The sequence below is a fragment of the Globicephala melas genome, chromosome 11 (assembly GCF_963455315.2).
Source record: "Globicephala melas chromosome 11, mGloMel1.2, whole genome shotgun sequence".
Lineage (NCBI taxonomy): Eukaryota > Metazoa > Chordata > Mammalia > Artiodactyla > Delphinidae > Globicephala > Globicephala melas.
In genome coordinates, this window is record NC_083324.2 from 21,570,257 (window position 1) to 21,597,250 (window position 26,994).

The 26,994-nt window shown below is 39.6% G+C and overlaps 1 protein-coding gene across 1 annotated transcript in view; it reads left to right on the forward strand.

The window, feature by feature from the left end:
- The window catches only part of TAFA4 (TAFA chemokine like family member 4), a 127,542-nt gene that overhangs the window by 94,154 nt on the left and 6,394 nt on the right, over nt 1-26,994 (forward strand). Inside the window, exon 3 of the mRNA XM_030867806.2 lies at nt 16,211-16,366. Within this exon, the coding sequence (XP_030723666.1) occupies nt 16,211-16,366 (156 nt within the window). The remainder of the gene's footprint in view (nt 1-16,210; nt 16,367-26,994) is intronic.

Genomic DNA, 26,994 nt, shown 5'->3' on the forward strand with positions numbered 1-26,994 from the left:
TTATTTTTGTCCACGGAGACGGTTCTGCATATAAATTTAGTAGAAGAACGGTTAAGAAATCTATCCAACTGTGCATGAAGGGGCTTGCAGGGACGAAAACAAGTCCTTTTGTTTATTTTTAACTCTCCATTTGGCTTTATTCTAACTTTAGCATATATATACACTAGTTGTGTAACAGGCTCTTTGAAACTGAACACAGCCGTTTCACTCCTCCTTCTGTCTTCTTTTTCTTTCTTTCTCTTTCTTTGTTTTCTCTTTTTTCTTTTTCCTTTCTTCCCTCCTTCCTTCCTTTCTCTCTCTCTCTCTCTCCCTCTCTCTCTCCCTCTCCCTCTCTCTCTTTCTCTTTCTCTTTCTCTCTTTCTTTCACTTAGCTATCCCCCTGATTTGTGGGAGTGCTAGGAAAGGGGTGGGTGGAGCATGCCTGGGGCTGGGAAGGAAGGTGCCAGTAAATCGTAATGTCAGTTCTCTACTTCATCAGCTACCGCTATGGGAGAGGCTTTTTGCAATCTCTCCTATCTTTCTGCAATTATGTTCTCCTTTCAAAAGAAAAAGGGGCTCAGTCTGATCAGCTGAACATGGGGAGCCACTTTATTTGATTTCCTGTGCCCCAGTGATCCTGCTGAGTTGAAAACCTTTAAAAGTACTAGGCAATGATGAAACCGGGAGCCAGAGAGATAGAAACCGGAGGGCCCGGTGTAGTCCAGTGCAATGGAGATGGGAGTCATGATTCACATCGTTGGAGATGCCCTAAATTTGGCAGCAACAGGCTTTTAATGGGAGAGCTAAGGGTTTAAGGAGGCATTAAATGAAAACTTTTCGGGAAATAAGGAATTCATGCACCAGGTGGGGAAAAATTAAAACAAAGGTTGCTGACTGTTTCAGATCTTTAATTCAATAAATAACCGTTGGTAAGGGGACCATGATAAGGTGGATGCTTGGCTCTTAGAGGCACTTACTTTTTCCTTATTCTGAGAAGCATAACTTTTTAAAAATGATTTGAATTCAGTTCTTTGCATTTCTTCCTAGATCTTCCCAGTTTAATAGTTATTTAAGTAGTCTATAATAATAATAGCAGTAATTTTACTGTCATACTTATTATTAGCACCACAAATATTTTTAAAATTTTTATTGAAGTATAGTTGATTTATAAGGTTGTGTTAGTTTCTACTTATAGCAAAGTGATTCAGTTTTAAGAATATATATATATATATATTCTTTTTCATATTTTCCATTCTGGCTTATCACAGGATATTGAGTATAGTTCCCTGTGCTATACAGTAGGAGCTTGTTGTTTATCCATCCTATATAAACTAGTTTGCATCTAGCGCTACCAATATTTATTGAGCACTTACTATACACCAGGCAGCATTCTTGACACTTTATCTATATTACTATTTATCCTCACATCAGACCTCTGAAGCCTTATTATTTTGTAGATATGGAAACCGAGGCAAAGAGAAGTGAAGTCACTTGTTGAAAACCTCCCAGGAGTAGAGAGATGGCAGGATAGCTATTGAAACAGAGGCACCTGGTGTCTTTAGTGACTGTAATGACTTCAAGTTATTTCTCGCAATGTTAGCTAACCCCAGCTTCTTATTTGGAAACTTCTCAAATCTAAAGAAAGGTTGAGTGAAAAGTACATCTTTAGATCCCTTATGAGATCCTATCGTATTAGAGCTGCCAATTACATACGCCTATGCCTATACAGCTGTTCTTTTCTTTTTTCTGAATTGTTTGAAAGTAAGTGGCAAACTGCATATATTTCCCAAGAACAAGACGATTCTCCAATACAGTTTGCTACTGTAATAAACTATGTGGACATAAACTAAGGCAGATAATGAATTGGGTTTAAAAATCCCATTTACCATACACACACGCAGACAGAAACTTTTTCAGAAACATGAATGATCCCAAAAGCTTTCTTCTGCCCAGTCATGTTTTCACTGTGATAGCCCTTGATGTGAAGCATGTCACCTTTTTCAGTCCATGAAGTTAGAATTAGTGAGTGACAACGTATGAGTCATCTCAGGCTGCCGTAACAAATTACCACAGACTGGGTGGTTTAAACAACAGAAATTTATTTTCTCACCGTTCTTGAAGTTAGAAGTCCAAGATCAAGGTGTCAGCACATTCATTTTCTGGTGTGGTGTCTCTTCCTGGCTTGCAGACAGCCCCCGTCTCACTGTGTCCTCATGTGGCCTGTTCTGTGTGCGTGTGTGGAAAGGGCAGGCTCTCTGGTATCTCCTCCTCTTCTTATAAGAACACTAGTCCTGTTGTGAGGGACCTGCCCTTTAGACCTCATTTAACCTGAATTACCTTCCTAAAGGCCCTATCTCCATGTACTGTCACATCGGGGGTTAGGGATTCAACATATACATTTTGCGGAGAGGGGGTATAATTCAGTCTATGACAGACGTTTTGAAGGAATACTTCTGAAATATGGGAAGATTAAGTCTACTGTAAAGTAGCATCTCAGTGTAACATGTGAAAGTATATGTTATTAATTACAGACAGCTTTTATATTATAATTAAACTGGGAACTATTTCTAGTTTATATATATAAATAATCAGAAAGACTATATATATATATATATAATATGATATGTATTCATCTAATGATGAGATCCTCTCAGAGCATTTATTCCATACTTATCATCTTATCATCTTCTTATATGTATCTTCTAGTTGATGGTATTCTTGACAAAGAATGGCAAAGAGATAGTAGATTTGCTTAAGAAAAGTGTGGAGGGCAAGTCTTTAGAATATGTGTTTTTTTAAAAAAATTTATTTCTTTTACAATAGATTCTTGTTGGTTATCTATTTTAAATATAGCAGTGTGTACATGTCAGTCCCAAACTCTCAATCTGTCCCTCTCCCCAGCCTTCCCCCTGGTAACCATAAGTTCATTCTCTAAGTCTGTGAGTCTGTTTCTGTTTTGTAAATAAGGTCATTTGCATCATTTTTTTTTAGATTCCACTTATAAGCGATATATGATATTTGTCTTTTTCTGCCTGACTTACTTCACTTAGTATGATAATCTCTGGGTCCATCCATGTTGTTGCAAATGGCATTCTTTCATTCATTTTAATGGCTGAGTAATATTCCATTGTCTATATGTACCACATCTTCTTTATCCATTCATCTGTCGAGGGACATTTAGTTTGCTTCCATGTCTTGGCTATTGTGAACAGTGATGCAATGCACATTGGGGTGCATGTGTCCTTTTGAACCATGTTTTTCTCTGGATATATGCCCAGGAGTGGGATTGTTGGCTCATATGGTAGCTCTATTTTTTGTTTTCTAAGGAACCTCCATACTGTTCTCCATAGTGACTGTACCAATTTTCATTCCCACCAACAGTGTAGGAGTGTTCCCCTTTCTCCACACCGTCTCCAGCATTTATTGTTTGTAGACTTTATGATGATACCCATTCTGACTGGTGTGAGGTGATATTTCACTGTAGTTTTGATTTGCATTTCTCTAATAATTAGTGATGTTGAGCATCTTTTCATGTGCTTTGGGCCATTTGTCTGTCTTCTTTGGAGGAATGTCTATTTAGGTCTTCTGCCCATTTTTTTTTTTGTGGTATGCGGGCATCTCACTGTTGTGGCCTCTCCTGTTGCGGAGCACAGGCTCCGGACACGCAGGCTCAGCGGTCATGGCTCACGGGCCCAGCCGCTCCGCGGCATGTGGGACCTTCCCAGACTGGGGCACGAACCCGTGTCCCCTGCATCGGCAGGCGGACTCTCAACCACTGCGCCACCAGGGAAGCCCTGCCCATTTTTTGATTGGGTTGTTTGTTGTTTTGATATTGAGTTGCATGAGCTGTTTGTAAATTTTGGAGATTAATCCCTTGTCAGTCACATTGTTTGTGAATGTTTTATCCCTAGAATAGGTGTATTATTTTGAATAATGTCAGATGAAAAATTTTCTTAAGATGAATTAGGAATGCTGAGTATGGGAGATTTTTATTCTAAAAACTAAGGTAAGTGGCTGGGTTGTGTTGACGTTAGAACATATTATTGTTTTGACTTTTAATCAGTTATTGAAAAACTGTATTTGTAATTATCTATAAGAATAGGATAACAACAGTTTTCCCCACAAAGACAGTGTTCCAGGTAGATGGGAAATTTTTCTGGAGGAAAGTTGTATTTTTTGAGTGCGGGTGGAAGGTCTTGGGCAGGAAAGGAAAAGGCAGTTGGGATAAAATTCTTAGACTGCATTAGATACGGCTTTTCAGGGAAAAATTGTAACATAGTGTAACGGATCATCTTTTATTTTATCATGGCCTTTTGCCACAGGATCATAACTGTCTACAAAAGCATTCAGAAGCTTCCCCAATTTCCCCATGAGCTGCTCTCTTTAGCCCTTCGCCACTTCAGCCATTCTCTTTTGTGAAGTCTTTCCAGGTGATTTTCTCCTCTTTAATTATTGGGCTAAATCTGCCATATTCTCAGTGAATGGCTTTGAGTGGTACTCGAGCAGCTCTACTATGTCACTCTCAAGGACCTTATGAAATTCTTCATCCTTTGTAACATTTGCATCATAGGATGTTTTGGACCGTCGCCGAGAGGCTCTCTGACAGCCTTGACAGGACAGTCCCTGGTGTTGAGTGGGGACTAGTTTTATGTGTGACTAGGCATATTTTTTTATTCTGATGATGTTAATGAATACTCACATAGCAATGAACACAGCTTCCATATAGACCATCCAGCACAAGGGTGGCACACAGAAAATTGGAAAGAGGAGGGTTATAAATGAACTGTCTGTGCTCCTAACAAATGCCTGCCTCTTCACTTAGGTTCCACCCATTACCTCCTGCCTACTCAGACATCTCTCTAGCAGCTTTCCCTCTCTATCAGATTTTTCCCAACAGCATACATGTTTGCTGTAAATTCTCATCTTAAAAAAGAAATTGCTAACACCTGTATACCCTATACAGTATCATTTCTCTTCTTCCTTTCACAACACAATTTCTAGCTATAATTACTGTCTCCAATTTCTCACTGTATGCTTTCTCTGAAACCCATTCCAATCATGATTTGCCTCCACTGTTTTTCTGACACTTTTCGTGTGAAGGCCACCCCTGACCTTAATACTGCAATGTCCAGTGGTCCTCATCTTACTTGAACTCGGAACAGCAGTTAACATGATCACTCCCTTATCCTTGAAACCTTTGTCCCTTGGGCTTGCAGAGCACCCCACATTCCTCCTTGGTTTTTTTCTTAGGCCACTGGCCACTGCTTCTCTTCTCCCAAACTCTTAGCATTGAAATGAACCTTTTAAAAAATTCTCCAGCTACAGTTATTTCCTTGGGGATTTTTACCCAGTCTGTTGGTTTTAAATACCATCCACATATTCTAATGATGAACAGATGTCTAGCTTGAAACCAGCCTTCTCTCTTAAACTCCAGACTCAGACGTCTAATCTAACTGCCTATTTGACATTCTTCAGTTAGGAACCTAACACCTAACAAGCAAGCTCCTGGTTTGCCCCGTTTTATTTAAGAGTCAGCCTCACCCTTGTTGTTGAAGGCAACAACCTCAGAGTCTGCATCGACTCCTGTCTTCTTCTCACATCGTACATTTAACCCATCAACACATCCTGTCACCTCTACCTTCTAAATATATCCAGAATGCCACCTTTTCTTACATCTCCACTGCTACCACCTGGACCAAGCCATCATCACCTCTCCCTGGGTTATGGTGACAGGAGCTGTGTCTCTGCTTCCATCCTTGTTCCTCGTTAGTCTGTGGTCATTACAGTAGATCCTTTACAAATATTTGTCATATCCGGTCATCCTAAGTTCAGACTTCCCAGGGGCTTCCCATCCGGTTGTGAGCCTCACGGTGACCCATGAGGCTCTGGGTAACCTGCCCATTCACCCTGCATTATCTTTCAGACATCATCTCCTACTCATCTTCCCTTCTCTCACATAGCTCCGGGTAAAGGGCCTCTTTCCCTCAGATATCTGCAAGTAATAGTCTCTCACCTGCTTTAATTTCACACTGACGTGTTAGTTTCTTAGGCCCTCCCTGTTTTAAATTCCATTTTTCATGCTTTGTGTTTCTTTCATCACAAAAATACAAAAGACTCTTGAGGAAGAGGCTTTTTTTGTCCTGTTTTGTTCAGTGTTACATTTCCATGTGTCTGGCACAAAGTAAGTGCTCAACGAGTATTTATTGAATAAATATGTAAACAAAAAACCCAAAGTCATTTATTCAACATCTATGGTGTAAGTAGCTCACGATTAAACACTTTTCATTCATTAACACTTTAATTGAAACTTCATAACCATCATGTGCGATAGATAATGTACTAGTTGTGTATCAGAAAAATGAGATTGAATTACTCAGTGGAATTCTCCAAGTGGGGAAGCTGGCATTCCATTTCAGCAATTCTGACTCCAAGTCCAGGGCTCTCCCCTTGGTTACCAACAGGGAAGAATTCCATTTCCACCTTAGGAGAATCGTTAGATATTTCCATTTGGTATCTCTACTTGTTGAGGCCAGAAGCATCTCTCTTTTTTACTACTGTGTCCTCAACCCCCGCAGAGGGCCTGGCGCATAGTAGGGGCTCAGAGGATATTTGTCTGCACAGCTAAGTTACCATGTTTGTCCAGCTGATGGTCCCATGGCTACCATAGTCTTAACTTACGTGACGTCTCTCTTTTTGACAAAAAGCCAAGTTGGAGCTGGGATGGGGAAGAAAGTTGAGAATTATAAGGGAAGCACAACTAGGAATACTGGGCATGTTTCCCGAAGGCAGGTGACTAGCCACGGCCTCATTCTCTGCTTTCATTTCATGAAATCTTGTTTTCAGCCCTTTGTTTCCTCTGTTCTGCTTCCATGGAGGGGGGAGGCTGAGAATGCCAAAGAGAATACCCCGCTCAAATCAAATAAATGCCTTCTAAGATCACTGGAGTGTGACGCTTCTCTCTGAGGGTGTATTTTCTTGTGCTGGGCTGGAGGAGGAAGGGAAAAAAGGATTTAAACAAAAGGAAAATGATTCAAGGGAAATAACAGGATAAAGAAAAAGTCACCCTAATCTGATGCTTCTGTCTCTCCATCAGCTTTCAAGCAGTTTCAGCCGAAGAACTTTTATTGCAAATGTGGTTTTTATATTTTACCTCCTTTACAGTGGGAAAGCCCTGACTGCACTGGGACAAATAGTTATTTACCCTGCTGTTTGCAACTTTTCTTAAAAGCATATTTATTTATTTATTAAAAACAAAATTTTTTTTAACATCTTTATTGGAGTATAATTGCTTTACACTGTTGTGTTAGTTTCTGCTGTATAACAAAGTGAATCGGCTATACGTATTCATATATCCCCATATCTCCTCCCTCTTTCATCTCCCTCCCATCCTCCCAATCCCACCCCTCTAGGTGGTCACAAAGCACCGAGCTAGTCTCCCTGTGCTATGTGGCTGCTTCCCACTAGCTATCTATTTTACATTTGGTAGTGTATATATGTCCATGCCACGCTCTCACTTCGTCCCAGTTTACCCTTCCCCCTCCCTGTGTCCTGAAGTCCATTCTCTGCGTCTGCGTCTTTATTCCTGTCCTGCCCCTAGGTTCTTCAGAACCTTTTTTGTTTTTTTTTTAGACTCCATATATATGAGTTAGCATACGGTATTTGTTTTTCTCTTTCTGACTTACTTCACTCTGTATGACAGACTCTAGGTCCATCCACCTCACTACAAATAACTCAATTTCATTTCTTTTTATGGCTGAGTAATATTCCATTGTATATATGTGCCACATCTTCTTTATCCATTCATCTGTTGATGGACACTTGGGTTGCTTCCATGTCCTGGCTATTGTAAATAGAGCTGCAGTGAACAATGTGGTACATGTCTCTTTTTGAATTATGGCTTTCTCAGGGTATATGCCCAGTAGTGGGATTGCTGGGTCATATGGTAGTTCTATCTTTAGTTTTTTAAGGAAGCTCCATACTGTTTTCCATAGTGGCTGTATCAGTTTACATTCCCACCAACAGTACAAGAGGGTTCCCTTTTCTACACACCCTCTCCAGCATTTATTGTTCGTAGATTTTTGATGATGGCCATTCTGACCGGTGTGAGGTGACACCTCATTGTAATTTTGACTTGCATTTCTCTAATGGTTAGTGATGTAGACTAGCATCCTTTCATGTGTTTGTTGGCAATCTGTATATCTTGTTGGGAGAAATGTTGATTTTGGTCTTCTGCCCATTTTTGGATTGGGTTGTTTGTTTTTTTTGATATTGAGCTGCATGAGCTGCTTGTAAATTTTGGAGATTAATCCTTTGTCAGTTGCTTCATTTGCAAATACTTTCTCCCATTCTGAGGGTTGTCTTTTGGTCTTGGTTATGGTTTCCTTTGCTGTGAAAAGCTTTTAAGTTTCATTAGGTCCTGTTTGTTTATTTTTGTTTTTATTTCCATTTCTCTAGAAGGTGGGTCAAAAAGGATCTTGCTGTGATTTACATCATAGAGTATACTGCCTATGTTTTCCTCTAAGAGTTTTATAGTGTCTGGCCTTACATTTAGGTCTTTAATCCGTTTTGATTTTATTTTTGTATATGGTGTTAGGGAGTGTTCTAATTTCATTCTTTTACATGTAGCTGTCCAGTTTTCCCAGCACCACTTATTGAAGAGGCTGTCTTTTCTCCATTGTATATTCTTGCCTCCTTTATCAAAGATAAGGTGACCGTATGTGAGTGGGTTTATCTCTGGGCTTTGTATCCTGTTCCACTGATTTATATTTCTGTTTTTGTGCCAGTACCATACTGTCTTGATGACTGTAGCTTTGTCATATAGTCTGAAGTCAGGGAGCCTGATTCCTCCAGCTCTGTTTTTCTTTCTCAAGATTGCTTTGGCTCTTTGGGGTCTTTTGTGTTTCCATACAAATTGTGAAATTTTTTGTTCTAGTTCTGTGAAAAATGCCAGCGGTAGTTTGATAGGGATTGCACTGCATCTGTAGATTGCTTTGGGTAGTATAGTCATTTTCACAATGTTGATTCTTCCAATCCAAGAACATGGTATATCTCTCCATCTGTTTGTATCATCTTTAATTTCTTTCATCAGTGTCTTATAGTTTTCTGCATACAGGTCTTTTGTCTCCTTAGGTAGGTTTAATCCCTAGGTATTTTATTCTTTTTGTTGCAGTAGTAAATGGGAGTGTTTCCGTAATTTGTCTTTCAGATTTTTCATCACTGGTGTATAGGAATGCAAGAGATTTCTGTGCATTAAGTTTTTTTGTTTTTGTTTTCTTTGCATTATGTGGGCCTCTCACTGCTGTGGCCTCTCCCATTGCGGAGCACAGGCTCCGGACGCGCAGGCTCAGCGGCTATGGCTCAAGGGCCTAGCCACTCTGTGGCATGTGGGATCTTCCCGGACCAGGGCACGAACCCACGTCCCCTGCATCAGCAGGGACTCTCAACCACTGCGCCGCCAGGGAAGCCCTGTGCATTAACTTTGTATCCTGCTACTTTACCAAATCTGTTGATTAGCTCTAGTAGCTTTCTGGTAGCATCTTTAGGATTTTCTATGTACAGTATCATGTGATTTGCAAACAGTGACAGTTTTACTTCTTCTATTCTGATTTGGATCCCTTTTATTTCTTTTTCTTTTCTGATTGCTGTGGCTAAAACTTCCAAAACTATTCTGAATAATAGTGGTGAGAGTGGGCAACCTTGTCTTGTTCCTGATCTTAGTGGAAATGGTTTCAGTTTAAAAGCATATTTAATAAGAAAAAAAGATATGTATTTAAGCAGATAAAGTTAATCCATCCTCTATAGCAATCCCAAAGAAATCAACTTTTTTTGGTAAGGATTGTCCTAACTCTTTTAATGTTATATACATCAGTTAGTCAGGTGAGTGAGGAACCAGGCATCTTAAATTTTACACTTCTGTCAATATTAATTTTAAGTCACCTTTTTTGAAAACAACATATACAACCTGATTGCAAGTTCAGAAGCGTGGAAAGGAATCAAGGAAGTTTTACGTTTCCCCACTTATAAAATATGTCTCCAAGAACACTGAGAATAGTGACTGCCACACAGTATACTGTATGAAAGTGTTGGTTAAATAAATAGAAATAAATACGCTTCCATCTACCTGCCCAGAGAAAACTGGAAGGAAAATGGCCCAGAAACTGACAAGGGTTAACAGCAAAAAAAGGAGTTTTCTTTTCCCCCCTGTTTGGCCAGCTTCTGCCCAGTGAAGCTGGCTCCACTTCTGGATAATTCATTCGTATATACTCCAGTTCACACCTTGAAGCTCTAAAGTAAGAGAAATGAGAGATTTCAGCTACAACTTCTCACTTACTGCACAGGTCTTATGTATATGTATTTAGCTGTAGTTTTCAAGACAGATCTCCAACTGAAATGTTCCCTGCTGTTTAAGAGAGAAAATGCATCTTTGTTTTAAGTGAATTTACCTGAAGTGGCCACTTTCTGGTACTAAGCTTACTGAACAAGGCATCCCTTTTGTATGTTTTTAGAGAACTGAGCCACTAGTTTCTTGTCTGTTTTCTACTTTCTTTTTTTTTTTCATCCAGCAACACTATACTACGTAGCTGTATGATGTTTATGATGGTTACATTTATATGTCAACTTGACTGGCGGTGTGCCCAGTCACACATTATTCTGGGTGTTTCTGTGAGGGTGTTTTGGATAAGATTAACACTTGAATCTATAGATTGAGTGAAGCAGATTGCCCTCCCTAACGTGGGTGGGCCTCATCCAATCAGGTGAAGGCCTGAATAGAGCAAAAAGCCTAACCTTCTTCTTGAATAAGAGAGAATTCTTCCAGGTTTTGAACTGGGACGTATCTTCTCCTGTTTTTGCACTCAAACTGAAACATCAGCTCTTACTGCATCATGAATCTGTCCACCCTTGGACACATCTTCTTGGTTCCCTTTCTCTGGAGAACTCTGACTAATAAAATGTTAACACATGAGCTGCTCAAGCACGTATAATCAGTGATTTCTGTGCATCGCCCACACTGGATCCCTATCTTCTGCCATCATTCCTTCAGCAGTTTTAAGTACCTGTTTCTAAGAACCCATCTCCTGTGCCAGGAACAAAGATTACAAAGAAACGAGGCACATCCTTATTCAAAGATTATTGTCACATGTCAACAGTATACACATTTCTAGAAAGACTGTCTAAATGGAGCCACATAAACATTGTTATCAAGTAGAAAAGATGTTTATGTGGGAAACTGAGCCATATCTTGTGACTTGCTGAGGTAGAGATACTATTTTGGCTGTACTTGGTGAAATATTAGCTACCATAGCGACTACACTTTCTGCTGTGAGAGCATAGACACTGCCTGGGTTTGAATCTCTTCTCTTGCTATTTTCTAGTTGTGTTAACTTGGGCAAATCAATTTCTGGACATTTTATTAAATGTAAAATAGGAATAAAAATAGTGCCTGTACTGTAGCATTTTAAAAGATTACATAGAATATTTGTAGAAAGTTTAGAAGAGTGCCTGCAACCTACCATATTTTATCAAATCTAAGATGCTGTCAATTGTGAAATATACTGCTGTTTTGTGTATTTCAAAGAAAGAAAAGCAATGCCAATTATAATGGTAAGATGCTATCAGTTGTGACACATCCTGACATGTTAAAATATGTATCTTAAAAATCAATGAAGTACCATAGTTGGTGCTATATAAATGAATAAAATTCTAGACCAGGCAAGCTGATTATTCAGAGACAAGATTGAATAGAAAAAAAAAAAAACTATTTGCATTTGTGGATGGTTATCTAAATAGCAACAAAATTCTCAGCAAACTATAATATTAATGAATGTTCACATCACTTCTTGACTATTCTAGGAAGTTACTAAAGCACATTTCTTTTATTTTCTTAATGAGGTTTAGAGCTGCTTTCATTATAGATTCTCTAGGACCATTAAAAATCTAATTAAGGCATGATGGCTGTTACAAACTGAGTGTTTGTGCCCCCACCACCCACCAAATTCATATGTTGAAGCTCTAACCCCCAAATGTGACTGTATTTGGAAAGAGCGTCTGTGAGGAGGTGATAGAGGTTAAATGAGGTCATAAGGTGGGCCCTAATTTAATAGGGCTGGTGTCCTTAGGAAAAAAAGGAAGAGACACCAGAGCGCATGCTCTCTCTCTCTCTCTCTGCCATGTGAGGACATGGTAAGAAGGAGGCTGTTTAAAGCCAGGAAAAGAGCTCTCACCAGGAGTTGAATTGGCCAGCACCTTGATCTTGGATTTCTGGCTTCCAGAACTCTGAGAAATAAATGTCTGTTGTTGAAGCCACCCAGTCTGTGGTAGTTTGTTGTGGGAGCTGAGCAAACTGAGACGATGGCCAACAGGGAGGGTGGTCACTGAGAGAAGACTGAGGATGAATTCATCCCAGCCACCCCTCTTCCCCCTCGTGGCTACTCATTACCTGTCCAGGACCGTTTGACCTGAAGTGCTTATTTGCAATTGGAGACTACAGAAAGGATCTCCCCATGAACTCTCCCCAGTCCTCACTTTTCTGCTTACTTGGTGCTAAAGTCCCATGCTACTTTACCGACATTGTAATTACTCTTTATTTTTTACTTATTTACTTTTTTACAATTGTACACAGCTACCTATGGGAAATCAGCACTCTTCTTGCAAACATTTAATTAGGTTTATAGTTTTAATTACTCCTTTCATATTTATGTTTTCCTCTGTAGTGGATTGAAAACTTTCTCTCATGCTGGCGATTTGACTCTCTGGGTACTGGTTCCACTTTTATGTATTTTACAAATGAAACTTTGCCTTAGTGTTTGTTATCACCATTAATTGGATTTTGATTCCACCATTTAAGATAGTATGACAGGGAAGGGCCAGAAAAAATTCACCATGATATAGAGGTTATTTTGTAGAAGGTCTATCTGTATGGATTAAAAATCTGAAATACAGAATTGTAAAAAGGAGCTTTGTTATTCGAAGCACATACACCAAACAACAGAAACCAAGCAAAGCATTAACCTGTGGGAATCCTCGGGGAAACCTGTTTTAACGAGTAGATGAGATTTCTTGTAATTCACAGAACAATATATATGTAAACGATATATCTGAAAATCATGAGGGTGCTCAAGGGTGCCTGAAAACCTTGCCTTTCATTAATAATTTCTAAACATTGCCTCTACAATCTTGTTTCTGTTGTTTGTTTTTTTTATCAGAGCAAAGGTAAGTCTTTCCATCTTGGTATAACCAGAGTTGGTGCACTAGTTATCCATTGCTGTGTAACAAATGAGCCCCGACCTTAGATGCTTGAAACAATCAACAAACAGTTGGCCCTTGAACAACGTAGGTTTGAACTGTGCAGGTCCACTATACTATGATTTTCTTTAGTAAGTATGTACTATAGTACCACACGACCTGTGGTTGGCTGAATCCATAACTACAGATAAGGAGGGCCAACCATAAGTTATACTCAGGTTTTCGACTGGGTGTGTGGGGTCAGCGCTTCTAAGTCCTGCATCGTTCACGGGTCAACTATATATTATTTTACAGTCTTTGAGCAGCAGGTATCTGGGAATGGCTTAGCTGGGTGGTCCAGACTCAGGGTTGTTAGATTGCAGTTGAGCTGTTGGCTGGGATTGTAGTCTTTGAAGCTTTGACTAGGGCTGTAGGATCCACTTCCAAACTCACTCGTGGCAGCACACAGCATGATTTCCTCCAGAGTGACTGATGAGCAAGCGAGGGACTGCACCACTGTCTTTTATAACCCGACTGTGGAAGTGATAAACCATCACTTGTGATGTGTGCTATTGGCACTGGCACACAGACCAGTGCTGGTGCGGTGTAGGAGGGAATATACCTTGAAGCTCACTTACAGGGTTGTTGGCAAGAGACTTCAGTTCCTTGCCACAATGGCCCCTTTATAGGGCCACTTATCCCATGGTTTCCTTTGAGTGAGTGATCCAAAAGGCACAGAAAGGGTGACCACCTAATTTTGGAAGTGACATATCATCATTTCCTCTGCACGCTATTGGTCATAAAGATGGTACCATGTGGGAAGGGACTGCACAAACGTGTGGACAGTAGGAGGCAGGGAGCATTAGGGACCATCTTAGACGGTGGCTGCTACAGCTGACATGACCTTGAACAGAACGACAGACTCATGGAGTGGAATCATTCCCTCAGGTCCAGCCATGAGAATGGGTCCACTTAGTGTTCAGCTAAATTCTCTCTTGGTTTTACAATCTCCTGATAATTTTCCAATAAATTCTCTTTGGCTTAAGTGAGCTTAGATCACTTTCCATTGTTAAAAGACTTCTAACTGATAAAATGGACTCCAATATAAATTAAACGTAAACCATTTTCTGTTTGTTACAGGAGTATGGAAGTCAGTTTTATCATTGTTGGCGATGGGAGGTAGAAATATAGAATTGTGGACAGAGCAGTGAGAACCTGTGGTGCTAAGATGGAATTGGAGATGCCAGTGTGGACTTACGCTGTGGACTCACACTGTATACACACACACACACACACTTCATAGGTCTATCTGCCCTTTCAGCCCCAAGTCACTCCCTGGTAGCAATGAATAAACCTTTGTGCCAAGGTCCTAGTTTCTAAATCTGAAGCCCCACTAAAAACAATCAGGGCTCCTTGGAGAAATTTAGCTAAGATCTCAAAGCATAATGGGGACATGTCAAAATGACACAGCTGCCAGTATGAAGGGGCTCCTCCTGTCTAGATCTGAGATAATTTGAACATTAATATCAGTTTTGCAACCATCATATTAATAATTGGTTCTGGTGGAAGTCATCAATGGATGCTAAAAATAGTGGGTCAAAGTTTGAAGAGTGGGGTGTTTACATAGTTTGAATATATTTCCCCTTAAAATGCTTATTAATTACAAAGGGCAAAATAGTACCTTTAGAAATGGAGAAACCTGGCAGCCACCACCTTAAGCATGTGATTAAAAGTAAGAGCACCAAAAGCCGGATAAATGACATTATGTGCCTCCTGATATGATGCACTGAGAAGAACATAGTGTCACTTCTGGGGTAATCTGCTAAAAGTGCATTGCCTGACTCTAATCAGGAGGAAACATCAGACAAATCCCAACTGAGGAACATTGTACAAAATAACTGACATGTATTCTTTAAAAATGTCAAGGTCAAGGAAGATAAAGGCTGAGGAGAAGTTTCTGATTAAAGAAGGCTAAAGAAATGTGAACTAAATATAATGTAGGCTTCTGCATTGGATCCTGAGCAGCGGGGGAAATGGCTCTAAAGGACATTTTTGGGACAAGAGGAAAAATTTGACTGTAGATTGTCAGTTATATAATAGCATTGTATTAATGTTAAATGTCCTGAATTCGTTAATTATGTCAGAGAAAGTCTTTATTCTTGGGAAATACACAGTATTTAGGGGTGAAGGAGTGTCATGTCTGCAACTTACTCTCAGATGGCTCAGAAAAATATATGAAAGAGAGTGAATGAGAAAGCAAATGGGGTCACATGTTAACAATTAGGGAATCTAGGTAGAAGGTCTTATATCAGTTTGCTATTGTTGCTGTGACAGATTACCATAAATTTAGCGGCTTGTTTCTGTAGGTGAGAAGTCTGGCACAGTTTGGCTGGTTTCTCTGGGTTAAAATCAAGGTATCCGCAGGAGAGCCTTCCTTTATGGGGACCCTGGCGAAGAATCTGCTTCCAAGCACATCCAGGTTTTTGGCAGAATTCAGTGCCTTGTGGTTGTAGGACTGAAGTCTCCATTTCCTTGACTCTTGGCCCCTCCATTTTCAAGCCAGCAATGGCGTTTTGAGTCCTCCTCGTGGTTTAAATCTGAATTCGCCTTCTGCTTCATCTCTCTGCTTTGAAGGGCTCATCACCTTAGCTCTACATGGATAATCCAGGATAATCTCCCTCTCTTAAACTTAACTAATTAGTAATCTTAATTACATCCGCAAAATCTCTTTTGCCATGTAAGTAACATAACACAGCCATTGGTGTGATACCAGGGGCTAAAGGTCCTAGAAGCCAAATTTCTGTATACCTCAGTTTTATAGGAGTTTTTTGCACTATTCTTGCCACCTTTATATAAGTTTAAATTTACATCAAAACAAACAAACAAAAAGGATTCATAAACGTAGTATACATGGAATTGGGAAATGTAGTCATGGCATCACTCACATCCTTGGTACTTTCATTTCTTCCTAACAGCACTGGGTCTGTTTTGCTCCCCTGTTATCCACCAGGTCACCACCAAATCAAGCAAGGGACCTGTGAGGTGGTCGCAGTGCACAGGTGCTGTAACAAGAACCGCATAGAGGAGCGATCACAAACGGTCAAGTGTTCTTGCTTCCCAGGACAGGTTGCTGGCACAACTCGGGCTCAGCCTTCTTGTGTTGAAGGTAAGACCTTTCTGGTCAGTTTCCCTAATGTTGCAAAGGGACCTAACACTAAAGAACCCCCCTACTTCGCTGTCTTTGCAACTCAAAGGAAACTAGGGCTGCACCTATGTCAACTATGTCAGTGTCATTTAAAAAATGAACATAAATATAACCCCACAAATTTCTTAATGAGTAGGGTATTAATGATGTCTCCCAAGAGGTACCAATGAGGAGTTCAGTTACTGGACAATCAGGAAGATATGCTTTGATTTCTGCTTGCCCAACTGTCTCTCCAAATATCACCCACTGGAGCAGTTTCTTCCCTAGACATGCTTTTCCGCCTCCTCTAAAACTCTATTCAGAAAGTCAGCAACCTGGTTGTCTCACCTCGTGTTTGATGTTATAGACTAATATTCTCTTTATTTCTAGTTTACTATTTATATAACATCTTTGGAGCAAGTTCTGTGAGAATAGTTTGGGATATCATTCATTTGTTGTTTCCCTATCCCCTAGCAGAATATGGTGGCAGTGGTTAAAAAAAAAAAAAAAAGCATCAATGTTGATGGTTGTAGGTGGAGGCCTGGGACTGATTCCTTTTGATGCCCCCTGGCTCCTTCCAGCAGACACCTTGTTAGAAACAAGTATCAGTCCCCAAGGGGACAGATGCATGAGGTTAAGTCTTGCAGCAGTTTCTCTACAGTGGTGTGAAACCTCCCTGAAAACAACACTTCCTGTCTTATGATGCATTTCTAAAGGTCAGCAGTTAAAACACACACACATTCTTATCTCTAGAACCATACAGTCGACAATAATTAGCCACATCCCACCTACCCTACCAAACAGACACACGTTTGTAGACTGCTTGGTGTACACGTATTGTATACATACCATTGCTGTGTATCAGCGTGATCTCCGCCACCTTTCAAAATGGAAAGTGAACGTGGCAAATTTCCCATCTAGAATTCCTCACCAGAAACTCTGGGGGCCAGATGTGTTGCTGAATTCAGATTCTGTCAGATTTAGTTAAGGCAACATAGTGCAGATGCCATCTATTACCTAACAGACCTAACGTCTTCTGCAGTTGCACCCCATAATTACAGATATTAATATTTATACAGTAAAATACATGAATATTCATGCAGGATGGGATAAGGCAAGATGAAGAACCTCATGTTAATTCAGGTCAGGTATTGCTGCCATTCTAAAGAAATTCTTGCCATTTTCAGAGCTTTTTGGATTTGGGGCTTAAAGATAAAGGATTGTAGGTCTATAAAAAAAAAGGTAAGGATCTTTAACATTAAAAAAAAAATTGCTAAGTTTGTCTCCCCAGCTGGGACAGTTTAGTGTATATATTTGCTCCATTACTGAATCCAGATCATACTCATTTTGTCTCCTTGCTCTCTCTCAAATCAGTCCACTCTTCTCTACCCCACTGTCACCTCCACCGTCTAAGGGCCTAAATACATTTTGCTGAGCTTACTACTCTTCGTCTTCCAATTTTCACGCTGTAGCCATCCTTCTACAGAAACAGAACTCATTACGTCACTCCCATATTTAAAACCACACTTCAGTGACTTTCCACTGTCTTTAAAATGAAATCCAAATTCCTTACCATGGCTTGGCTGACGAAGCCCTGCATAATCTCGTTCTGTCTTACTTTTTTCTTTGAACTACTGTACCCCAGGCAAACTGGAGGCTTTTCTGTTCCCTTTCATCTCTGCACTTCACCTGTCATTGCCTGAATCGTTCCCTTCATCCCCCCAACACACATTTGTCCACTTAATGCCTAGTCGCCTTTCAGATCTTCTATATGTTCTTGTATCTCCCCATACTTCCAGTTCATGATGTGCATCTTGTTTTGTTGTAAAAACTTGTCGAACGTATGCTTCCCATTAGTCTGCAAGTTGCTTGAGGATGGGAACTGGGTCTCTTATTTACATCTCCCCGCAGTAGCTGGTGCATGATGAGTTTTAGCACAGGAGAGAATTACTTCATCTTCACTAATCACAGATTCATTTCGAAAGGTAACAACAATGGTTGCTTGCCTCTGCAGATTTTACTTAATTTTTAATTAACAGTTGTAAAGACGTTTAATGTTTTTATTGAAGTATAGTTGACATACAATATTATGGGAGTTTTAGGTGTACAACATAGCGGTTTGACATTGATAAACATCACATATTGATCACCAGGATAAGCCAACCATCTGTTGCCACACAAAATTATTACACAATTATTGACTGTATTCCGTGTGCTGTGTATTACATCCCCATGGCTTATTTTATAACTGGAAGTTTGTACCTCTTAATTCTCTTCACCTATTTTGTCCAACCTCCCACACTTCTCCCCTCTGGAGACCACCAGTTTTTTGTTCTGCATCTGTGAGTCTGTTTCTGTTTGGTTCTGTTTGTTGTTCTTTTTTTTTCTTTTTTTAAATTTTTTAGATTCCACATATAAGTGAAATAATATGTCATTTGTCTTTCTTTGTCTGACTTATTTCACTTAGCATAATACCCTCTAGATACATTCACATTGTTGCAAATGACAGAATTTTCTTCGTTTTATGGCTGAGTAATATTCCATTGTGTATATATATATACACCACATCTTCTTTATCCATTCATCTGTTGATGGGCAGTTAGATTGTTTCCATACATTGGCTATTGTAAATAATGCTGCAGTGAACATAGAGGTGCATATTTCTTTTCCAGTTAGTGTTTTTGTATTCTTTGGGTAGAGAGCCAGAAGTGGGGTAGCTACTGGATCATATGGTAATTCTATTCCTAGTATTTTGAGGAATCTTCATACTGTCTTCCATAGTGGCTGCACCAATTTAAATTCCCAACAACAGTGTATAAGGGTTCGCTTATCCCACACGTGATTGTTTTCTTAATTTTTCTCAGTTTGTTATTAGTTTATGGAAATACAATAGATTTATGTATACTGATTTTTGTATCCTGCAACTTTACTGAATCCACTTATCGCTTTTAATAGTTTTTTGGTGGCATCTTTAAGGTTTTTTTCATACATACTATCATGTCATCTGCAAACAGTGACAGTTTTACTTTTTTTTCTAATCTGGATAACTTGTATTTCTTTTTCTTGTCTGATTGTTGTGACTAGGACTTCTCACACTGTGTTGAGTAAAAGTCGTGATAGTAGGGATCCTTGTCTTGTTCCTCATCTTAGAGGAAAAGCTTTCAGCATTTCACCATTGAGTGTGATGTTAACTGTGGGTTTATTGTATATGGCCTTTATTATGTTGAGGTACATTCCCTCTATACTCACTTTGTTGAGAGCTTTTAATCATAACTGGATGTTGAATTTTGCCAAGTGCTGTTTCTTTATCTATTGAGATGACTGTATGATTTTCTCCTTTATTTTGTAAATGCGGTGCATCACATCGATTGATTTGCAGATATTGAACCATCCTTGAATTCCTGGAATAAATCCCACTTGATCATGGCATACGGTCTTTTTAATGTACTGTTGAATTAGGTTTGCTAATGTTTTGTTGAGGTTTTTTGCTTCTATCTTCATCAGGGATACTGGCCAGTAATTGTCTTTTTTTTTTTCTTTTTTTGGTGTACAGTCTTTGTCTATAGTTTTAGTATAAGGATAATGAGTTTGGAAGCATTCCTTGCTCTTTAACTTTTGGGAATAATTTGAAAAGGATAAGTATTAACTCTTCTTTAAATGTTTTATAGAATTCATCTCTGAAGACATCTGGTCCTGGACTTTGTTGTGAAGGGATTTTTTGTTTTGTTTTCTGGAGTATACTTGCTTTACACTGCTGTGTCAGTTTCTGCTGTACAGCAAAGTGAATCAGCCATATGTATACACGTATCCCCTCATTTGTGGATTTCCTTCCCATTGAGGGCACCGCAGAGCATGAAGTAGAGTTCCCTGTGCCATATAGTAGGTTCTCATTAGTTATCTATTTTATATTTGGTATTGATAGTATATATATGTCAATCCAAATCTCCCAATTCATCCCAGCTCCCCCTTCCCCCTTGGTATCCTGTTGTGAGCTTTTGGATTATTGAGTCAATTTCAATACTAGTAATCAGTTTGTTCAGATTTTCTATTTCTTCCTGATTGCCTTAGAAGAATGTATGTTTCTAGGAGTTTATCTATTTCTTTGAGGTTGTTCAGTTTGTTGGTATATAATTATTTCTCCTGACCTCTTATGATTCTTTGTATTTCTGTGGTGTTGGTTGTAACCTCTCTTTCATTTCTGATTTTATTTATTTGGGCCCTTTCTTTTTTTTGCTTGATGAGTATGGCTAAATGTTAATCAATTTTGTTTATATTTTCAAAGAACAAGCTCTTAGTTTCATTGATCTTGTCTGTTTTCTTTTTAGTCTCTATTTCATTTATTTCTGCTCTAATACTTATTATTTCCTTCCTTCTGCTGACTTTGGGCTTTCTTTGTTCCTCTTCTTCTAATTCATTTAGATGGTAAGTTAGGTTGTTTGAGATTTTTCTTGTTTCTTGAGGTAGGCCTGTATCACTAAATTTCCCTCTTAGAACTACATTCACTGCGTCCTATAGATTCTGGAAAATTGTATTTTATTTTTATTTGTTTCGAGATAGTTTCTGATTTCCTTTTTGATTTCTTCACTGACGAATTGGTTTTTTGGTAACACGTTGTTTAGTCTCCACGCATTTGTGTTTTATCCAGGTTTCTTTTTGTAATTTGATTTCTTGTTTCATACCTCTGTGGGTGGTTGAAAGTGCTTGATTTCACTCGTCTTAAATTTATTGAGACTTGTGTTATGGTATAATGTGATCTGTCCTGGAGAATGTTCCATGTGCTCTTGAAATGTATGTGTTTTTTCTGCTTTTATAGGAAACTGTTTATTTTATACTGGAGTGCAGTTGATTAACAGTGTTGTGTTAGTTTCAGGTGTATAGCAAAGTGATTCAGTTATACATATACATGTTTCTACTCCTTTTCAAATTCTTTTCCCATTTAGCTTATTACAGAGTATGGAGCAGAGTTCCCTGCTGCTATACAGTAGGTCCTTGTTGGTTATCTATTTTAAATATAGAGGTGTGTACATGTCAAGCCTAAACTCCCAGTCTATCCCTTCCCCCACCCCTCCCCCCAGTATCTATAAGTTTGTTCTCTAAGTCTGTGATTCTGTTTGTGTTTTGTAAATAAGTTCATTTGTATCTGTTTTCTTAGATTCCATATATAAGTGATATTATATGATATTTGTCTTTCTCTTTCTGACTTACTTCACTTAATATGATAATCTTCAGGTCCATCCATGTTGCTGCAAATGGCATTATTTCATTCTTCTTAATGGCTGAGTAATATTCCATTGTCTATATGTGCCACATCTTCTTTATCCATTCATCTGTTGATGGACATTTAGGTTTGCTTCCATGTCTTGGCTACTGTAAACAGTGCTGCAATGAACACTGGGTGCCGTATCCTTTTGAACCATGCTTTTCTTTGGATATATGCCCAGGAGTGGGAGAGCCGGAACATATGGCAGCTCTCTTTTTCCGTTTGTAAGGAACCTCAATATGGTTTTCCGTAGTGGCTCTACCAATTTACATTCCCACCAACAGTGTAGGAGGGTTCCCTTTTCTCCACCGCCTCTACAGCATTTATTGTTTGCAGATATTTTGATGGCCATTCTGACTGGTGTGAGGTGATATCTCATAATTTTGATTTGCATTTCTCTAGTAATTAGTGATGTTGAGTATCTTTTCATGTGCCTCTTGGCCTTCTGTATGTCTTCTTTGGAGAAATGTCTATTTAGGTCTTCTGCCCATCCTTTGATTGGGTTGTTTTTTTGATACTGAGTCACATGAGCTGTTTGTAAATTTTGGAGACTAATCCCTTGTTGGTTGAATCATTTGCAAACATTTTCTCCCATTCTGTGTGTTCTCTTTTCATTTTGTTTATGGTTTCCTTTGCTGTGCAAACACTTTTGAGTTTAATTAGGTCCCATTTGTTTATTTTTGTTTTTATTTCCATTACTCTGGGAGACGGATCAAAAAAGATATTGCTGTGATCTGTGTCAAAGAGTGTTCTGCCTATGTTTTCCTCTTAAGAGTTTTATAGTATCTGGTCTTACGTTTAGGTCTTTAATCCATCTTGAGTTTACTTTTTTGTGTGTGCTTTTTTTTTTGGTGGACTGTATCTATCAAGGTCATCTGATCTAATGTGTCACTTAAGGCCAATGTTTCATTATTGATTTTTTGTCTGGATGGTCTGTCCATTGATGAAGGTGGGGTGTTCACGTCCTCCTATTATACCTGTCAAGTTCTACCTTTATATCTGTTAATATTTACTTTATGTGTTTAGGTGCTCCTCTGTTGGGTGCATAGATATTTACGAGCATTATACCTTGTTGGATTGATCCCTTTATTATTAGATAATGTCCTTCTTTGTCTCTGTTTACAGTTTTTGTTTTAGAGTCTATTCTAAGTATTGCTACATCTGCTGTTGATTCCCTAGTGTATTTTTCATTTAAGTTACTGGATATATGTATTTTTAATCAGAGTATAGTTGATTTACAATGTTGTGTTAGTTTCAGGTGTACAGCAAAGTGAATCAGTTATACATACACATACATCCACTCTTTTTTAGATACTTTTCCCATACAGGCCATTACAGAGTATTGAGTAGAAGTTATTGTATTGTTTAGTTCTGATGTTTTTTTGAAGTTCTCACTGAGTTCATTCATTCTTCTCCTTTGTTCAGTGAGTGTCTTTATGACTATTACTTTAAACTCTTTAGCTGGTAAATCGGTTACCTCCATTTCATTTAGTTCTTTTTCTGTGTTTTTTCCTGTTTATTTCCATTTGGAAGGTGTTTGTCTCCTCATTTTGGCTAACTACATATATGAGGTATGTCAGCTATGTCTCCCGGTCTCGAGAGAGTGGCCTTATGTACAAGGTGCCCTGTGGGGCCCAGTGGCACAGTCACCCTTGGTCACCAGAGCCAGCTGCTCCAGAGGTATCACTGGTGTGGGCTGTATGCACCCTCCTTTTATGGTTGAGTCTTGATTGCTACAGACACACTGGTTGGTGGGCAGGGCTGACCCCCAGGCTGGCTGGTTGCATGGGTTGGCCAGGACTGTTATGGGGCACGTTGATGTGTAGAACTCGTCTCTGGCACAGCTGGCTGTGGGGCCTGATCATGACTCTTGTGGGACTGCCGGTGTGCGGAGCTCTCCGAATGCTTTGGAGGGACCCCAGTGCCGGCCAAGCTGCTGGGTGGGGTAGGGGGCAAGAACCATTTTGCAGGGGCACTGGTAACGGCTGAGGTGGCCCAGCAGGTGGGGCAGGAGCTCCTTTGGAGGGACTGATCACAGCTGGGTAGGGTCTTAAGGGAACACCGGCGTGGGGCACACAGTGTGAGCTAGGTAGACGGAGAGTTACGGAAATGGTGCACATCAGTGATGGGCAAGCTAGGTAAAAGGAGAGTTAAAAAAAAAAAAAAAAGGGTTCCTGCCAGCACTTCTGTCCCTGGAGGAAGTTCCACCGGATCCCTGCCCCTCTGGCATGTGTCCTAAATTTAGTCGATGAATTTCCTTCTTGTGTCACACAGGCACTTTGCAAGCTGGTGCCTCCGTACTGGGACTGGGAGCAAGTGAGTTTGTGTGTGAATCCTTCAAGGGTGGAGTCTCCGTTTTCTCCATTCCTCCAGCTCTCCTAGACGTAAGCTCCACTAGTTTTCAAGGCCAGATGTTCTAAGCGCTCATCTTCCTGGTGCAGGACCCCCGGGCTGGGGCAGCTGATGTGGGGCTCGGACCCTTTGCTCCTCGGCAGGGAGCTTCATGGTTGTGTTATCCCTCCTGCGTGTGGGTCCCCGCACCAGGGGTGTGGGTTCTGACTAGACCACATCTCTGACCTTCGTACCTGTTTGGATGTGGCCTTTTCTTTATAGCCTTAGTTGTAGAAATATGTTCTCCTAGTCTCTAGGTCACGCTCAGAAATCGTTGTTCTATAGGTATTTGTAGTTTTGGTGTGTCCATGGGAGGAGGTGAGCTCAGGGTCTTCCTATTCTGCCATTTTATCCAGAACCAACATCGCCTTTATATATTTTAAACTTCTACAGGAGCTCATGAATCATAACAAACTGTATTTATACTGTCTAGTTTAGAATATTTGGATATAAAAATCTTAGATATCTAAATAATGTTTTACAAAACTCGAAGCACTTTTATCGATGCCTGGAAAGTACAGATAGGGTAATAGTTCCTATTAGCATCTGTCTCTTAGTAAAGGAAATACTAATACCTTATCATACACTGGCTTGTTTTAAATTTTGTATATGAGAAAAATCCCTTTTGGCCTCTACCCTATGGGTACCCTATGGGTTTGGTCAATATATTTTCCATATACTTGTGTATTTAAAGACAGGTCTGTGGAAAATGTGGTAGATTTCAGTATGAATGTGTTTTACACAAATGGCTATCACTGGATATTTCTTAATCCAATGTGCATTATTCCTGTTAGTATTAGGTTGTGGAGCTCTTTGTGTACTAGTACCTATCGACCTGTTTTTTTAATCGCTCCACGGCATCCATTATATTGGACAGGTTATAATTTATTTAGCTGTTCTTCTACTGAAAGACATTTTGGTTGTGTCTGTGGCAAAGGAAACACGCTCACAGGGTCCATGATTTCCCTAGTGTAGAGGATCAGTAAGTGATGGAGACCAATTATCTGGTGTCGGAGCAGAGTCTGTACAGTAGAATTTCTGTGATGACGCAAATGTTCTTTCTATATATCTCCCTCTCTATATGGCATGATGTATATGTGTCCAGTATGATTGGTTGCCGCTAAGCACAGGCGGCCCTTGAGCATTTGAGATGTGACTAGTGTAAATTTACATGGGAACTTGTGACTAGAAGCGTCTATATTGGGTAGTGCAGGAGAAGCTTTATGTAAATCTGTAACTTCAGTGCAACATTTGGTGGCCAGAGCACACCAAAACCCTGAAAGATGGGATTGTAATTGTGTCTTCATATTTGTGTTCCCTGCACTAGCACTGCTTGGCCAATAGTCGGTGCTCAGTCAATGTTTATTGGCTCAGAGTCACAGAAGAGGTGTAGGAAGTTGTAGTTTAGGCTCTAGTTAGGGGGTATGTCTGTTTTCCTATCTCCCTGATCATCTGTTCCTTAGCTGAACATGTTTTGATTAGGGCTTTTTAGCTTTACCTGCTTAATCTTTATCCCATAATAATTATGCAGTATCATGCTGCTAATTGGCTGCGGGAAGACCTAGTCTCTGCTGCTATGTTCCTTTTATCTTATTTGTCACTAAGAATAGAGAGGATCTAAAATATAAAATTTACTTGAATTTACATTTAAATTAAAACCAAGGCGAGAAGACATGGGGGGGCACTTATTAATGTTGGTATAGACACTGGACTATCTTTATGCATTTTTGTTAATCCACACCACAGATACTCATCTGGTGTTTTTTGTTGCTTTTCCATAAAATCATAGCTTTTACTAGTTAAAAATAGCTTTTTTTTTCTCCTATCAGGCTTTTTTCTTATAATTAACTTATGAAGTCCCCCTGAATTATTGAAATGTGTCTGTAATACACATTTGGGATTTGGGAGAAGGGATGGGGAATTATTTGATTAAAGCTATGAGTACTTGGATCCTAAAACAGAAACTATTTAGCTGTTAAGCATTCTTGCTTTTGACTCGTCTGCTGGCATAGACAAGGCTGTTTTGTGGTAGGAACCGTATTCTATACATTTATCAAGAGATAATGCTGAATCGTTTTAGGATAAGATGAAATAAATATGTAGTACAGTGAGACAATGTATTTTGTCCAAGTGAATGCTTTCTAAACATCGGTTTTAAAAAAACTTAATAAGGTGAAAGCCTAGGACTGGAAGACAGTTAGTTACTTTTTAAAGCTATAGTTTTTTTCCTTTTGATGATGCCCAAATACCTTTTCTGAGATGTCGGATTTCGCTTATTTAAGGACAAGAGTTACTGTGTGTATTGCAGACATCTTTCATGGCTTTATGGATTGTGTGGTGAGATGCAGGGTCTGTCTTTAAGTTGTGAGTTCACACGGTTTTCTTACCAGTTATGTTCTCTGTGCCACCTGGCAGACGAAGCAGTTTTCTGAGTTCTTCTCAGTGTTGGTCAGGTAAAGGACAATGAAGAATCCTTTACAAAAAGTACTTTGGAAGTTGGAAGGACATGCCTCTTGCGTATGTTTGTTCATTTATCAAGTTTTAATTTAGCACATTTGTGCCTGGCATGTCCTAGATGCTGGAGGGTAGCGTAATAATTAGACTCAGGTCCTGCTTTCAAGGAGCCCAGAGTTTACTCGGAAAGATTGGTAATTAAACTCTAGTAAAGCAGACGAGGGGTCAGCGGTGGTGCCCATGAGAAGCCATCGGTCTGATTTGACCAGGTAGGAAGGAGCTAGGGAGGGCAGGCGTGTAGAGCACCTGAGAATGAAGGGGACAACCTTGGGAAGCGGAATCAGCTCGCCTGGCTCAGAAATGGTAGAAGACAAAGCTGGAGATGTAAACAGAGCCTGTGATATTAAAGGCCTTAGAGCAAATCAAATTTTAGGGCTTACTGCCTGCCTTCTGGGAATTTGTATTCAAGGAGAATGGATGAAGTGCTAGGAACAAAGTGCATATA